This window comes from Podarcis melisellensis (assembly GCF_964234715.1).
Source record: "Podarcis melisellensis genome assembly, chromosome: 1".
Classification (NCBI taxonomy): Eukaryota; Metazoa; Chordata; class Lepidosauria; order Squamata; family Lacertidae; genus Podarcis; species Podarcis melisellensis.
In genome coordinates this window covers 41,968,914-41,983,701 of record NC_138528.1, presented here as the reverse complement: position 1 = coordinate 41,983,701, position 14,788 = coordinate 41,968,914, and the positions used below count along the sequence as shown (strand labels likewise).

Genomic DNA, 14,788 nt, shown 5'->3' with positions numbered 1-14,788 from the left:
GCTGACAGGACTTTCTGGTTCCTCTGCTCTGAAATAATCACGCCCGCCGCGCCCTGCCTCCAGAGGTTATTTCTTCTTGATTTCTCCACCGTGCTTACCCCGCACCTTCCCCTGTCAAGGGGAACCGGAAGTCTTGTTTGCGAACTATTCAGCCTTCTCCTTTGCTACCTGCCAAGCTTCGATGGTGATTGGTATCCCTCCGCAGCCTATGGGAGCGGGAAAGCTGTGCTCTGCTCACTGATTGGCCAGTTTGGGACAACAGTCTGTTCCTCGCTCCCCGCCCCGCCCTTCCTGGCTCCCGAGACTTCTGCCCTTTGTGGACTCTGAAAGCGACGGAGGGGGCAGCCGCTCCAGGTAGGCGAACAGGAGGGGCGCAGGAGGGGACGCCGGCGGGGGGGGGGATGCGGGTGCATGGGGGCCCATAGGCTCCGGGGGAGGCAGGGGACCACCTGGAAAAGCCACCGTGAGAGGCCTCTCCCGCCAGGCGCGTTTGCTCTCCTGACCTTAACGCCAAGAGCTGCTCCCAGGATTGCTCCGAATGTCATCGCCGCCACAAACACACATGATAAATAATAATAAAATTTTATTTTTATCCCGTCCTCCCCAGCCGAAGCCGGGCTCAGAGCGGCTAACAACAGTAAAAATAACACATTTTACATAAATCATAACCATTTAATTGAAATACTGTACATTCTAAAATCAAAACAAATTTTTTTCCCTTCCAGTAGCACCTTAAAGACCAACTGAGTACTCAGTTGGTCTTTAAGGTGCTACTGGAAGAAAATAAAAATTGTTTTGACTATGGCAGACCAACACGACTACCTATTCTAAAATCAGTTCATTCTAGAATCAGTTCAGAGTCAGGAGGTGTGTCCAGTTTATGATTGCAAAAGCGCCCACTTTTTCTTGGTGGTGGGGGACATACGATTTTATCCCCTTGCCTTATTGTCCCTGGTGTCCTGTTGCTTTTATCTCGTGCGCAGCGGGATCCCAGGTCTGTGGACTTGGAGGGTCGTGTGCCCGAAATCCAGTGGCAGAAGCCTGGCCTGGTCACAGCGACCAGGGGAGGCGGCTGTTGTAGCTTTTCTCCGAACCACCCCCCCAGCCCCCCTGAGGCCTTACTCCCAACCTGCTGCTTCACACCATTGGAAAGAGCCGGTCGCTTAACAGTTGACTGTTTTGACGGTAGCTGTAAGATGTACGTGCGAAACGCGGGTCATGAAAACATTCACACACACGAAGGATACACCACATATAGACATGCTCGATCGTCCTTTAGAAATACCGGTAGCAGATGTCCTGTTCTGCGTTTAATTCTGGTTTCTTGGTACACGCTGCGATACAAGAGCAAAACTCTTAACACTGCAGCAGTGTGTGGAATACGGATCAGGGTGCTTGCCACCCCCCCCTTTTCAGGATAATCCATTCTGCTAGTTTTCTATTTGTTCTTCCCACTCCTATGGTATTAAGTGTGCCTACTGAGCATGATCAGTCTTTGTTGGGCTTTCTTTGGGTTCCTTGTTGCAAGCAGCGACTTAAAGACATTTCTGCTTTGCACATACCTAGTTTGCCCCTTCTGCATGTGTAGACTTATCACTTCTGCTAACTCTGCCCAGAATGTGGCAATTACACTTGCTGAGGTCTGTGCTTGAAATATACTCGGAGTCAAGAGTGGATTTCATGGTCTTTATTCAGCTCATTGTGTTGAGGAGGAATGGAAGTTCCCCCAGAATGTCTGCTTTATATACATTATTTACACAATGGGCCCCACATGATTGGCTAATTCCAGGATTCTCCTGTAGGCCAATCAGGTTGCGGATTCACTTCCACCTGGAGCTGGATTGGGTGGCTCCTGTGGACCAATCAGACTGCTGCATTCTGGATCCTATTGTTCTAGGACCAATCAGACTGCTGCATTCTGGATCCTATTTAACTCAGCACACAGCAATGCTGAATAAAGCCTTTTCTGTTATTCCCACCCTTTAGATTTTTTTCCTAAATATTTTTTGTATGGCTGCACACCTTGAAGTTTCCTCCAAGCCTGCTGATACCTTCCTTCTTTTGCCTACCTATTGGTACGTAGGATGGATTGGTTTGCCAAATCTGATGGCCTGCCTATGGAATACCCCCTATTTCCTATACATGCTTATGTGAACTGGCCCTGAACCTTGTGGTTGGTTGGTTGGCCTGACATTTAAACCATGTTGTTAATTTAGAACGGTCAGAGTTTTTATGCTCCCTTGTTGTAGTCCTTTTTCTAGCAGTCATGGGCTCTAATGATAGAATTGTCCTGGATATTTTTTACATGCCCGTGCCAGTTTTATGTTTCTGTATGGTGAAACAGACACTGACAATTTTCTCAGTGACTTCCCACCTTGCTGAGGTAGGACACTTCACTGACACCCCCACCCCAATCCTGTGCATTCGCCTCCATCACTATTGCTGTAACTTCCTACATTAAAGAACAAACAGCTTCCTGCCATCTTGTTGGTAGGTATCTATAAGACAATAAAGGTTAGCAAGCTGGTTTTATTCACAACCCCTACTACACAATATTAAAATACAAATCACTAATAAAATTTATCACAGCAACATGAACCGTGGGATTCAAATGCATAAAAATACATGGTGAAATACATGTACTTTTCTCTGTCCAAACTATTCCTCTGTCTAAATGTTGGGAGAGTTTGAATGATTGTATCTTGGCTTGTTAACCAATATATGAACAAGCCTTATGCCCTTCCACTCAGCTCTTCCATTCCTTCCTTTGTTCCTTCATCGTATGAAGTTGGTTTAATATCCTGGCTTGACAACCATCTAGGCTGTTACATTAAGTGTTCTTTAGCATAACCCCATTTTTTCCTATACCCCAGCTTTATGCTTGTTTTTTACTTGTTATTCCTTTCAACACCCCTCCCTCCCCTACAAACTGATGCTTCTCAACTGATATCCAAACCCACCCCAAGTCTCTAAACGCTTTTATTTATTTAAACCATTTATATGCCTCTTAAGACATTTCCAACACTGTGTGCAAGACTGTTGTGGTGATTTTGAGATTCAGGTGAAAGATTCTAAGTTATTTCCCAATCACTTAACTTACAGCCTTAACTGAGAGAATTAGAATCATAGAACTGTTGAGCTGGAAGGGACCCCAATCCAGCCAAACCCCTGCAGTACATTAGAATATTCATTATATCGCAACAATTTAAGCAACCAAAGCAGTTCATTAATACATATTTTAAACCATCCCACAGTTTATTTTGTTTCGGTCTGTGACACATCCGCTATGTCTGCTCAGATCCACCCTCCAAATTCGTAACATTTCCCCTAGACATGGTATATTTGGAACTGATGAAGATTGGACCTGAGGAGGCTATTACCTGGGACACAGGTCTTGTTTTAGATTTTTAAAAGTTTTAGAGATTTTAAAAGGGAAGGTGAACAGGGACAACCTCTGTGCAGGACATTGCGGCATAGCATCAGTAATTTTACTCAACCAAGGCAAGTTCACTTATAGTGCAATCCTACACATGTCTACTCATAGCTATGTATCATTAACTTTCTTGAGCCTAACTCCCAAGCAAGTGGGTATGGGATTGCAAATTCAGAAAAGTACTTCAAGCTGTAACTTTACGTGTGAGATTTAAAACATAAGCATGATGCTTTAACTGTACCAAAAATAAATAAATAAATAAATCCACTCTGTACAGCCTAATCCTTTGCATGGAAACAGGAATGCGTAAAATCTGCAAAAAAATAGGCACTAGCTGGGCATTCTAGGAGCTAGTGAGTGACCTCTGTAGAGGGGGTCACTGGTTAGGCCAAAATGTTTAGGTGCCTGGATTTTTACAAGCACTCAGTAGTCTTTGAGCAGTTTGACTTCTGGTTTTTGTTTTTGTTAGTTTTGTTTCAAATGAAAACTGAAAATCCCATGGCTTCTCATCTTTATAGGATAGAAGAGGGAGGAAATATATAGATGTATACATTGTATTACGCAGTTCATAAACTTCATATTTCCCCCCCAGGATTTCTCCATCATGATAATGATTGAAAGTATTGACTCCATAGTCTCGATTTCCAGCCAGGACCTCTGGGCTGAAATCTGCTCATCCCTGCCACATCAGGACAAGAATGATGAGTCAAGCAATGCATTTGCAGATTCGTTCACAGATGCTCACGTTCATGTGGAAAGTCAGAACGAAGTCATGAACACCACTTTCCAAGAAAGCATGAAGCCCTGGGCACCACTGAAGGATTCAGATGCCTATTTGGCATCTTTAGGTCAGTATATTGGGAGCTGCTGCGTTGGAGAATTTGTTGCAGTCAATACCTAACCTTTGAGGGTAGTAATTATTAATTGCAATTATTATTACTGTAACATGGCGGGGTGGGTGGGAATTGTTCATCTGTATGCATTTAATCTCAAACAGCAAGTATTAGTGTTTTGATCAGCTGAAAATCAAGGCTTTTGGACTAAAAATCCATTCAGTCCAAAATTATATGTTAAAGACCAGGCATAGGCAAACTCGGCCCTCCAGATGTTTTGGGACTACAACTCCCATGATCCCTAGCTAACAGGACCAGTGGTCAGGGATGGTGGAAATTGTAGTCCCAAAACATCTGGGGGGCCGAGTTTGCCTATGCCTGTTAAAGACAATGGATCTGTTCCACAATAGGTGGACGTGGCCTGAAAATCTGTGACCATTGTTACTTTTTGTGTAAATCATTGATCTCAGTCTCTCCTGTACATTTTTGGGTCTTCTCAGGACTTCAGAAAGGTTCTACAATTTATTTTTAAGAGCACTGGAATGACGAGATAATTGTCACTACAGAAGCAGGCAATGTGTGAGAGCCTTTGACCAATTTTATCTAATTTATTCCTGCATAAAACTCTGAAGAGTATATTAGATTGTTCTTTCCAATAACTTTTGTGCAGCGAGAGAGGAATATAATCCATCTAGCGTTCTGCTGGGAGAAGAAAAGAATTTGCTGCAGCTAAATTTCCAGAACAAGAACTTCCATTAAACTTCTTGCTTGTGTGCTCTGCACACAATAATTTCAATTGAGTCTCTCCTTTCAAATATTTCTAGGCAGATGGGTGAGCAGTGATCCTTAACCTAGAATGAAATGTACTTCCATTGTTTATTTTAGTGTAGATACAGATTTAATGCAGAACCATTTCTGATTTCCATTTTTATTATGGGTTTGGGAATGAGAACATGAGTGGGCAGTGGAGGGAAAAGTAGTTTAGTGAGGCATTGCATGCTAGTTCTTTTTTACCGATTCTCTGACAAAATTAAAATGAACAAAAGTCAGGACATGGAAGAGAAATATCTAATATAGCGCTGTGGTAAAATGGATACTTTCAATCAGAGGTGCCCAACCTAGGGCTGGGCAATACCTGGTTTTCAACATTGTGCTATGTCACCAGCTAACCATCACAATATACCAATATATCACGATGTCTGAAATAAAGATGGAAGTATGTAGAGGCAATGGCTGGCTTCTTCCCTCATTGTGCTTTTTGCATAGCACATGCGCACGCACGCACACCATGATTTGCGATATATATTGCCAGGTTAAAAATTATGAAACCGATAATAGGGTTGCCATAGAGCAAAAAAGAGAATAGCCTGAGCCTTAGAAAGAGGCATGCAGCCACTCTCTCGTGCCCGAGCCTGGGCTGCCCAAGCTGAAGCCCAGAAAAACAAAAAAATCTGGACATTTCCTTTAAAATGTAAAAATCTGCCCAGATGGGCCTGTTGGCCCCCAAAAGAGGACATGTCCAGGTTTTCCTGGACATATGGCAACTCTAGATATCACGATAAGGACTTCAAACTAGTTTTGGATGATATATCACCCAGCCCTAGCTCAACCTGTGCTCATCCACCCCAGATGTTGTTGGATTCCAACTCCCATTAGTCCCACACAACACAGCCAATAGTCAGGGATGATGGGAGCTGGTGGTCTAGCAACAACGGACAGCCACAGGTTAGTCACCCCGCCTTAAATGGTGATTTACAATTCATATGAAAACCCATGAAATGGTTTGGATTGAAAATTGCTGACTATACACCTTGGCAACACTTGTGTGATTTCCCCTCCCCGCCTCTAGAGAGAAGATTGATGAGGATAAAGGGTTTGTCACAGGAGGTGACCTCCAAAGACATGCTGCATACTCTTTCTCAGGCGAAGAAAGAATGCTGGGACAGGTTTCTGCAGGAGAAGTCTGAGTCTGAATTTTACACGGAGGGAACTGAATCGGACGAGAGGTAATTCAATGAGGCTTTTATTCATGCAGTGGCTTTTGAAGTGTACATCTTATCGAAGTGCCCACCACTTATGGAGTAAGGGTTGTTCTTAATTCAAGCCACGGTTTGCCCTCAGCCCTGTTTTCAGTGCCAGGGCTCAGGTCAAAACACACTAGGGTGTTTTTCTGATCGTGTGCAGACTGCATCATGCGCAGACTGGAAAAACCCCTTTGTGCTGTGGGGAAGCAGGGCTGGATTAGGCAGAGTCATCCCTCTGCTCAGCACCCCCCTAGACCTCCCCCATAAAGTGATACCAGCATCACTCTGCTGGCATGGAACTCCATTCCACTCACCAAATGTGCAGGTGTGGTGCATTTACTGCCTGCAGTAGCCCCCAAAGCCCTCAAATGGGGCACACCAGAAGATGGGCTGATCTGAACCAAGATCCATTGGATCCTGAGCCAGCCCCGTTGCCATCCCTTGTTGGCCAATGGCCTGGTGCAGCAATTTGCCTGCCTCCCACACTGCCTTCTGCCCCAACTGATTTGAGTGACAGGGCTGCAGATCTAGTGGTGTCTCTTCCACTCTTACCATGGCCTGTTACTACCTGGTCTGGGTTTGGATTGCCCTGTTAGTCTGACCCTAGAGGAGACTTTTCCCCAATTCCTATTATCTGTGTATTCTTCTGTTTCTGCTCTAGGTCGAAAACTCACTTCATGTAGAAAACTAGTCCACTGGAAAACTGTTCTAGCTGAGCCATTTCTCTCTGTGCTAGTTTTCTGTGTGTTTCTTCATAGGGGAACAAGGGACTCGCCTATCTGCAGTGTGCCCTCTCTGCAGAGGACCTGTGCTGAACTGACAGGTGTTCCTCAATAGCTGCTTGTCACAGAATTCCCTAAACCGTTGGAGTTTAGCCCAAACCCGAACCTTTTCTAAGATGTGGGGTAGCTTGGACTGAGAGAGTGAATGGCCCAGGGTCACCCAACTTGAGGGCTGAGTGGGATTTGAATTTGGGCCTCTCTAATCTGACAGTCAAAAGTTCCTTCCATTACATTTAGGTAGAAAATAATTGAAATTATTAGTGGGGATGGGGTGGGGGCTGGTCCTGACCTTTTGACTTCTTTCTTTACTGTTCCTTGCCCTTTCTGCTTTCTCTCAGCACTCTGGAACACTTGAAGCGTTGGCTACAGCCTGAGAAAGTGGCCGTCAGCACCGAGGAAGTGCAGTATTTGATTCCGCTCGAGGCTCGTATAGAGAAGCAAGAGACAGAAGAAGAACTGGTGATGGCTGTAGAACAGTGAAATGTTGACCTTTGCCTCCAGTCCAGGGACTGGTGCAGTTTCTGTTAAAGCAGCAAGAGGAGGGAAGTGCTAGTGCTGGTGATAGTAGACCACACTTTCCACTGTACTTCTTAAATTTCAGTGGCTTTGAAGTTGCAGATTTAAATCTAGTCATATGTAAGAATCTACTAAGATGACTGAACATAAAAGGCAGTGGATATAATCTTTGAATAATGAGATGGACTGGAGTCAGGCATGGGAGTGAAGAGTTCATCCATTTGCTTCGCTCTTCTCCTTTATGGTCTCTTTTCTTTGGGTCTGCATCATTCCCAGAGGTTTTTGTTGTGTTCTTTTTGGAGGACTTGCATGCACATGGATCCTGTAAACTGCATTATTTCAGACAATTCGTCACCTCGCACTTCAATGGACTGTGCAAAAACATTGTACTCTCAAATTTCAGGACGTGAAAACATTCCTTTCCTCACAGCATATAATCCCCAAATGTATGACTTCTAAGACTGAAACTTGTGTGTATCTCTTTTCCCAACTTTTTTTTTTAAGCCCAAACATGCCTGTATCTTTTCCTCTGTGAAGTGAAAAGCAACCGCGGGTGCAGTTTTGAGTGATCTTGGCAACCTTTGCTTTTGGTTTTAGGAAGAAAAAAAATGGGGGGGGGGAATAAAATACACACCACTACATTTTACATTCAGTTTCAGTCTTAAAGAGATGAAGCGTCTTCTACTAGAAAAAACCCACACAGCCCTCTTTTGGTTAAAATTGTTTTCTTTGTCCTTGCAAGCAAGCAGGTCTTGAATTGAAAAGTGTAGCACTTCATGTAGTTATTTTCTTAAAACTCTGAATTTAAAACTGTTCTGGAATGGAGCTACTTTGCTTTGCCATTCATGAGATCTGATTTCCCCAAGCATCTTTTCCAGCTAATGGAATATCCATGCTTTCTTCTTCACTCTCAGTTTCCCTTGCTGCAAGAAGAAAAGAAAAATGTATTCCGAAACAATATGGAATTAAAACTGTAGGAATTTAGTTGGCATAAATAAGACCAAGTATGAAATCAGTGGTGAGCTGGAAAAGGAGGATGTAGTTCATTAACCTTTTTACTCCCTGTGGCATATTCACTTATGTGTGTGTGTGTTTCGTGTGTCAGTGCATGCAAAAGGAGGTGAAAATGTTTGTGCTGCAGCCACATGTCATTCCCTGACTTCATTACGTTCCCTCACTCCGTGGCCATCCATAGCCCTTCACTGCTCCCTTCCCTGATACCTTTCAACATATGTAGCAGCCCAGGCCAGTTGCTGCTTTTGTGCCATTTCCCCCTCACTGACTTTCTGCTTCTTGCAGACAGTGGAGTTGCAATAATGCAAACAACTGGATCTGATTGCATGGTGATATCATTGAAAGCAAACTTGGTTTGAATATTTTTTTTGCCATTCGTGATATGTTATGTCTGAATGGCCATATAGTGACTTCACTGGTCTCAGAGTGCTTTTTTTGAAAAAGGTAACAAAGCAATAGCTGAATTGGGTTTGGCACTGCTGGCAAGCCAAGATGGCAAAATAGGAAATACTGAACCTGGGGAAAAATTAGCATAGCACTGTTAAAGTATGCAAGTAGGTATATGTGTTTCTGAAGTATTTGGAAATGTGTGCTGTGGTTGCCTGCTCTCCAAAATTGCTGAAATTATCCGGAAATTTGTTAGACAAAACATCTCAAAATTGGGGAAGTTTACATTTTATTATTTCCCATCATTTTATGTTTCACTTCCCTCTGAGTTTTTCTGCTCTGGTAATATGTTATGGAAGATGAACTGCATATATTACTGTCACATTGGTGGGATAGTCTCTAGGTTGTCTATTTGCGTAGTTAATATGCCTTTTCAAAATTGAGTTTCACTGACTTCTGTCTTGATCCATCAAAACATATTTGCCTGTTGTATAAATGATGTACCTTTGTGGCTCTTCACATGGTTTTGTGTTGTGATAGAAGAACATGCGATTTCAGAACTGAGGCTTTTAAAGTTTGCTGTCTTTATTTAGTGTCGTCAGTGCATTAGGCTCTACACAGAGTATGGAGGAGTTAGGAACACACACACACCCTTTCCCGGTGAATTAAAAGGATAGGTCCCTCCTTCCTTGGAGGTTGGTTTGCCATCTGTCATGGATGCTTTAGTTGAAATTCCTGCATTGCAAAGAGTCAGACTAGATAATCCTCAGGGTCCCTTGCAACTTTACAGTCCTATAATTCTATGAAAAGGAGACACCGGGACCTGAGAAATAAGTAGCAAGAGGGAACAGTTAAGTGGGTAAGATTAGGAACAGGCAAATTGAAACTAGGGAACAGCAAGAACCAGTGGAGGCTGATCCATTAGGGAAAATGTGGTGCTGCCCCACCAACCTCAGATTCCTCCATGTCTACCTGCCTTCCTTCTTATTTATACTCAGTTATGCTGGTTAGAGGAGAGAACTTAACTGGGAGTCCTGCTTAGGATAACATGCTAAGCCAAACTTCAGCTAAGCTCAGCATGGGAGCAAGAAGAATTGGGGCAGAGCACCTGCAAGCCCATCTCTGGAAGCCTGGACGATTGTATGGTCTCCATAAGGCACAATTTGGTTGACCATGTCATGTGAACCAGGCCTGTGTTCCCTGTTTAGCAGGAGACAAGAGAAGCAGAACTAGGTCCCTGTGCATGATGCAGTATATGGACACAAACCCTGGGTTCATCACACAGTTAATATTATTTCCTGCTAAATGACAAATCCATGGAGCAATTGCTATCCTGGCAGGTCAAACTACTCCTGGCTGTGTGGGTGTGACATCATATTGTTTCTATTTTAAACTGTACTGTTAGTGCTAATCACAGCAATTGCCCTAGACTCTGAAGAAGCATCAATTAAAACACTTTTCCATTTCCTCTATGGCCTCTCTGTTGATTTTGCCAATATTTTTTATTGATTTTCCATAATTTTTCACAAATTGCCACCAAATTAAAACAAATTCAATACAGATTTAAAAGCTGACTTCCCACCCACCCACAGATGTTCCCTCCTTTGCTGCTCCCAATAAAATAACTTTTCCAACTATCATTTCAAAATACTTTCATCCCTTCTCCCTACACATCGCCTGTTCAATTACCAATTTCTGCTATGGCTTTTATACATTGTTATAACCTGTCCTCATAATAGTTGTGTGGAGTAAATCCTCTTTATCTATAGTGGTCGTTCATCAATTTTCAAACATTTCCTTCTGATACCTCTTGAGGAACACTTTGCCTGAGAAAAGTAGATCTTGCTTCCTCCCAGACAACACACACATATTCCTCCCTAACATGGCCTTGAACATTGTTGTCTGACATCTGGCCCCAGTAACCAATAACTCAGCCTCACTGGTGCAGCATGCAGAGGGTGAAAATGAAACCCCTAGATTTTTTTTGCATAAATATATAATATACAAGATTTTGTACCTTTTGATGTCACCTGGATTCAGCCAGATGTTTCAAGGAGGGCCAGAAGCGGAACACAAAGGCAGCATGCCTCCTTGTATTTCATTATGCCTGCCCAATTTCAAAAGCATGTGATCAGCTTAGATATCTTCCATGAGCGATCTATCCGTCCCACAGCAGGCCAGTGAGCAGGGAGAAAGAGATTGGTAGAATATTAAAAGAAAAGTCTGCAAATAAGAGCTGCTTGACAATGGAGCCAGGATGGTGGGCTTTTTCCCATGCTGGAGGAGGTCTTCGAGGCTGGACAGACATACTGAGGATGCTCCTATTTCCTGCCCACACACTACTCAGTGGAGGAAGTCAAGAGCTACAGGATCGTCCTTAACATCTGGCCATCCAAATGTCTGCTTGAACTGGAGATGGGATCTATTGTTGGCAACATGCTACTCCAATGATATTTTGTTGCTCTGTTTTTGTTTCTTAATATTCCTATATGCGCGCACACACATACATCACATAACATTATTACTGGATATGATACGATATGATAATCTTTATTGTCATTGTCCCATACAGAACAACGAAATTGAAAAAATCTACATCAGACATTCAAAAACCAACGTCTGCTATCCCAGCTATCCCAGCCTGGTTAGCCCCCTAAAAACTCTGATACCCCATAATTAAATACAATATACTCCAATAGAGACTACCTTACACTGCGTTTAAAACCAAAATTGCATTTGGATAGAAACTGTTTCTCAGGATATAATTTACCACGAGATCTTGTCAAAATATCCTTATTGTGGCTGGAAAGGTAAAATGCACACGTGATTTAGAATCTTTCATATATTATTTATTATATGTACAGTGGTACCTTGGTTCTCAAACACCTTGGTTCCCAAACACCCAAAACTCGGAAGTTACCGTTCCAGCTTTCGAACGTTTTTTAGAAGCTGAACGATGTGGTTGTCGGCTATTGTTTCAGGGGCACCGGCACCAATCAGAAGCCACACCTTGGTTTTCGAACATTTCAGAAGTCAAACGGACTTCCAGAAGGGATTAAGTTTGAGACCCAAGGTACCACTGTACATGGAAACCCAGGTGCTGCTAACTGGAAGAGTGTGATGGCACCATCCTATTTGTCTAAAAACTTGGCATAATGTGGAAATGAAGAAACCAGCCAGTTTTGTTCGAGGAGAGGCAGCCAGCCAGCCAATGAATGCTTTTATTGGAACATAGCCTTATTTTGTGAAATATTGGGATGGTAAATGGAGTACTACCTTATTGTTTGTTTTATCTTCTAGGCCAGAGTACTTACTAAGTACCAGCTAAGTACTTACTGCAGACCCCCTGTTTTTCAAAAGCCCAGCAATGGACTACTTTTGAAAATTTTGATACCTCTATGGTAGTTTTTGTTATGTAAATGGGCCACATACCCTCTGGTTACGTGGACCTGGGGAGTCTATGGACCACCAATTGGGAACCACTGTTCTAGGTTATGAAGACCCTATCCAATCCTATAATTCGAATACAAAACAAAATAGAATGAGGAATTTTTACTGAGATCTAATGGCAAATTATATCCATTAATAACCGTGTGTGTGCGTGCGTGTGTGCATGTGTGTGTGCATGCATATGCACACAAATGCATAGATACAAAAACACAGCCACACAGTATTATTGGAGACTCCAGCAATGGATTCCTTCAGGTTCCCATCTTGGAGGTACTGGGGGATGAGGGAGATGGGTCTTTCCCTTCCTTATTATGACCTGCTACGTATTTCATAGCAAACAACTCCATCGACTGAGACTTGGAACTGAAGGCCTCTGGGTCTGTGTGCTAGTACACCTGGTGGTAAGCTACTCAAGGCTGCACAGCAGAGAAACGTCAACATTGTAATGCCTACTCAGAAGTAAATTCCATTAAGTTTAATGGGGCCAACTCCCAGATAAAATAGGAATAGGTCTTTTCAGCCTTGCCATGTCTTCACCATCCTGGAAGATCCATTTCTTTGTTTAGAGCAGGTATTCATCTATGTCCCAGATGTTTGTCTGAAACTGTATTAATTTGGTGGGTGAACCTGGGTAAATGCTTAAAGATAGAGGTGAGTAGGCTACCTCAGGATGAATGTCCAAATTCAGTATCCTAACAAGAGGTCCTACACTGGGTCAAACATGTTGTTGTTTAGTCATTTAGTCATTTCTGACTCTTCGTGACCCCATGGACCAGAGCATGCCAGGCACTCCTGTTTTCCACTGCCTCCTGCAGTTTGGTCAGACTCATGTTTGTAGCTTCGAGAACACTGTCCAACCATCTCGTCCTCTGTCGTCCCCTTCTTCTTGTGCCCTCCATCTTTCCCAACATCAAGGTCTTTTCCAGGGAGTCTTCTCTTCTCATGAGGTGGCCAAAGTATTGGAGCCTCACAGCTTCAGGCTCTGTCCTTCCAGTGAGCACTCAGGGCTGATTTCCTTAAGAATGGATACGTTTGATCTTCTAGCAGTCCATGGGACTCTCAAGAGTCTCCTCCAGCACCATAATTCAAAAGCATCAAAAAGGTCAAACATATTGTCAGTCATTTCCCCCCTGCACCTCCTCAAGGAAAAGTATGCATCAGTGAGAAAGAGAAATTTAGATAGGATCTTCTAAAAATGGGTAAGAATGCAATTACAGCATTGCCTGGCACCGCTGTATTTAAATATTATCTCCTGTCTGATCATATTGGCACTCCCTCTTGTAGATTAAATTAACATAAGAATTTCCACTGAGGTCAATGAGCATAAATGCCACTTTATGGTATCCTATGTTTATGTATCAGAAACCTGCTTCTTCCATTGCATTTTTCATAAAGTGTTCCTGTGAATCTTTCCCGAATACAAAGGGGCCATGTGATGAATTTATCTATTTATTTGCATTTTCTGTCAGCTTTCCCGCTGAAGGCTCAGGGGGAGAATTATGTGTAGCAACAAGAAATATATAACTAAAAAACTTAGAGCAGATTGTTGCTAAACTCTAGTACATTTAGTTCTCATTTTTTCAATGACAGAGATGTAATAGCACAATCCTATACATGTCTACTGAGATGTAAGGCACAATGAGTTCAATGGCGCTTACTCACAGGTAAGTGGGTACAGGACTGTCATCTAAAGCTTTTGTCTAAGACCTTTCCTAGTATCCATTTGGTAGTTATCTGGGTCCCCCCCCTCTTTTGAAGATGGGGACAACATTTGCCTATCTCCAGTCTTCAGGGACCTCATATTTCTATTTAATACCTATTGTCACCTCATTGGTGATGATGGAGACATGCTTTGCCTACAAATGAAATCTGCAGAAAAACAGAATCTGTTCCTTTTCTTTTCCCTATTCAATGAAATTATAGCTGCTTTTTGAAATAACAGTGTTTATCTTTTGCATTTTCTTTCACTACTATAAAAATTGGCATTTCCAAAGCAGCGTAGACTTATAAAGCCTCAGTTTCCTTCCACAATATTACTGTATGAAGGAGATTTGCAGTGCTGAGTGCTTTTAAAGGATATGGATTGCCATGGTAACCACTGACTTCTAAAGACCACACAAATTACATATTTAATTGAAAGGCATGTTTTGATTTTGACTCTGTTTTATTTTTGTATAGTTTATCTGCCATCTCTTTGTATGTTAATTTGGTGTGGAGGTAGGGAGATGAAAGAACATTGAGAATGTTCCTGGAATAATTTGAGGAATCTGTTATATTATTTTTAGAAAAGATTGTTCAACTTTCTCTTCTTGGTCTTCTGTTTTGGACATTAATGTATTGTACTCAAGG

General features: G+C 42.6%; 1 protein-coding gene and 1 long non-coding RNA gene across 3 annotated transcripts in view; one reads left to right on the top strand and one right to left on the bottom strand.

The window, feature by feature from the left end:
• The first annotated feature begins 265 nt into the window (after positions 1 to 265).
• On the top strand, positions 266 to 9,554 carry CCDC32 (coiled-coil domain containing 32). Of its 2 annotated transcripts, XM_081887714.1 has the most exons (4): positions 266 to 354; positions 4,026 to 4,281; positions 6,116 to 6,272; positions 7,411 to 9,554. In XM_081887714.1, the coding sequence occupies exons 2-4, from the start codon at positions 4,038 to 4,040 to the stop codon at positions 7,550 to 7,552; spliced, it is 543 nt and encodes a 180-aa protein (XP_081743840.1). In that variant the 5' UTR covers positions 266 to 354; positions 4,026 to 4,037; the 3' UTR covers positions 7,553 to 9,554. The 2 variants fall into 2 exon arrangements, with proteins under 2 accessions (XP_081743840.1, XP_081743839.1); XM_081887713.1 differs by lacking the exon at positions 266 to 354 and having other exon boundaries at positions 4,023 to 4,281.
• LOC309356603 overlaps positions 8,685 to 14,788 on the bottom strand; it is a 187,516-nt gene continuing 181,412 nt past the window's right edge. Inside the window, exon 2 of the long non-coding RNA XR_014162872.1 lies at positions 8,685 to 9,972. This is a non-coding gene — a long non-coding RNA (uncharacterized lncRNA). The remainder of the gene's footprint in view (positions 9,973 to 14,788) is intronic.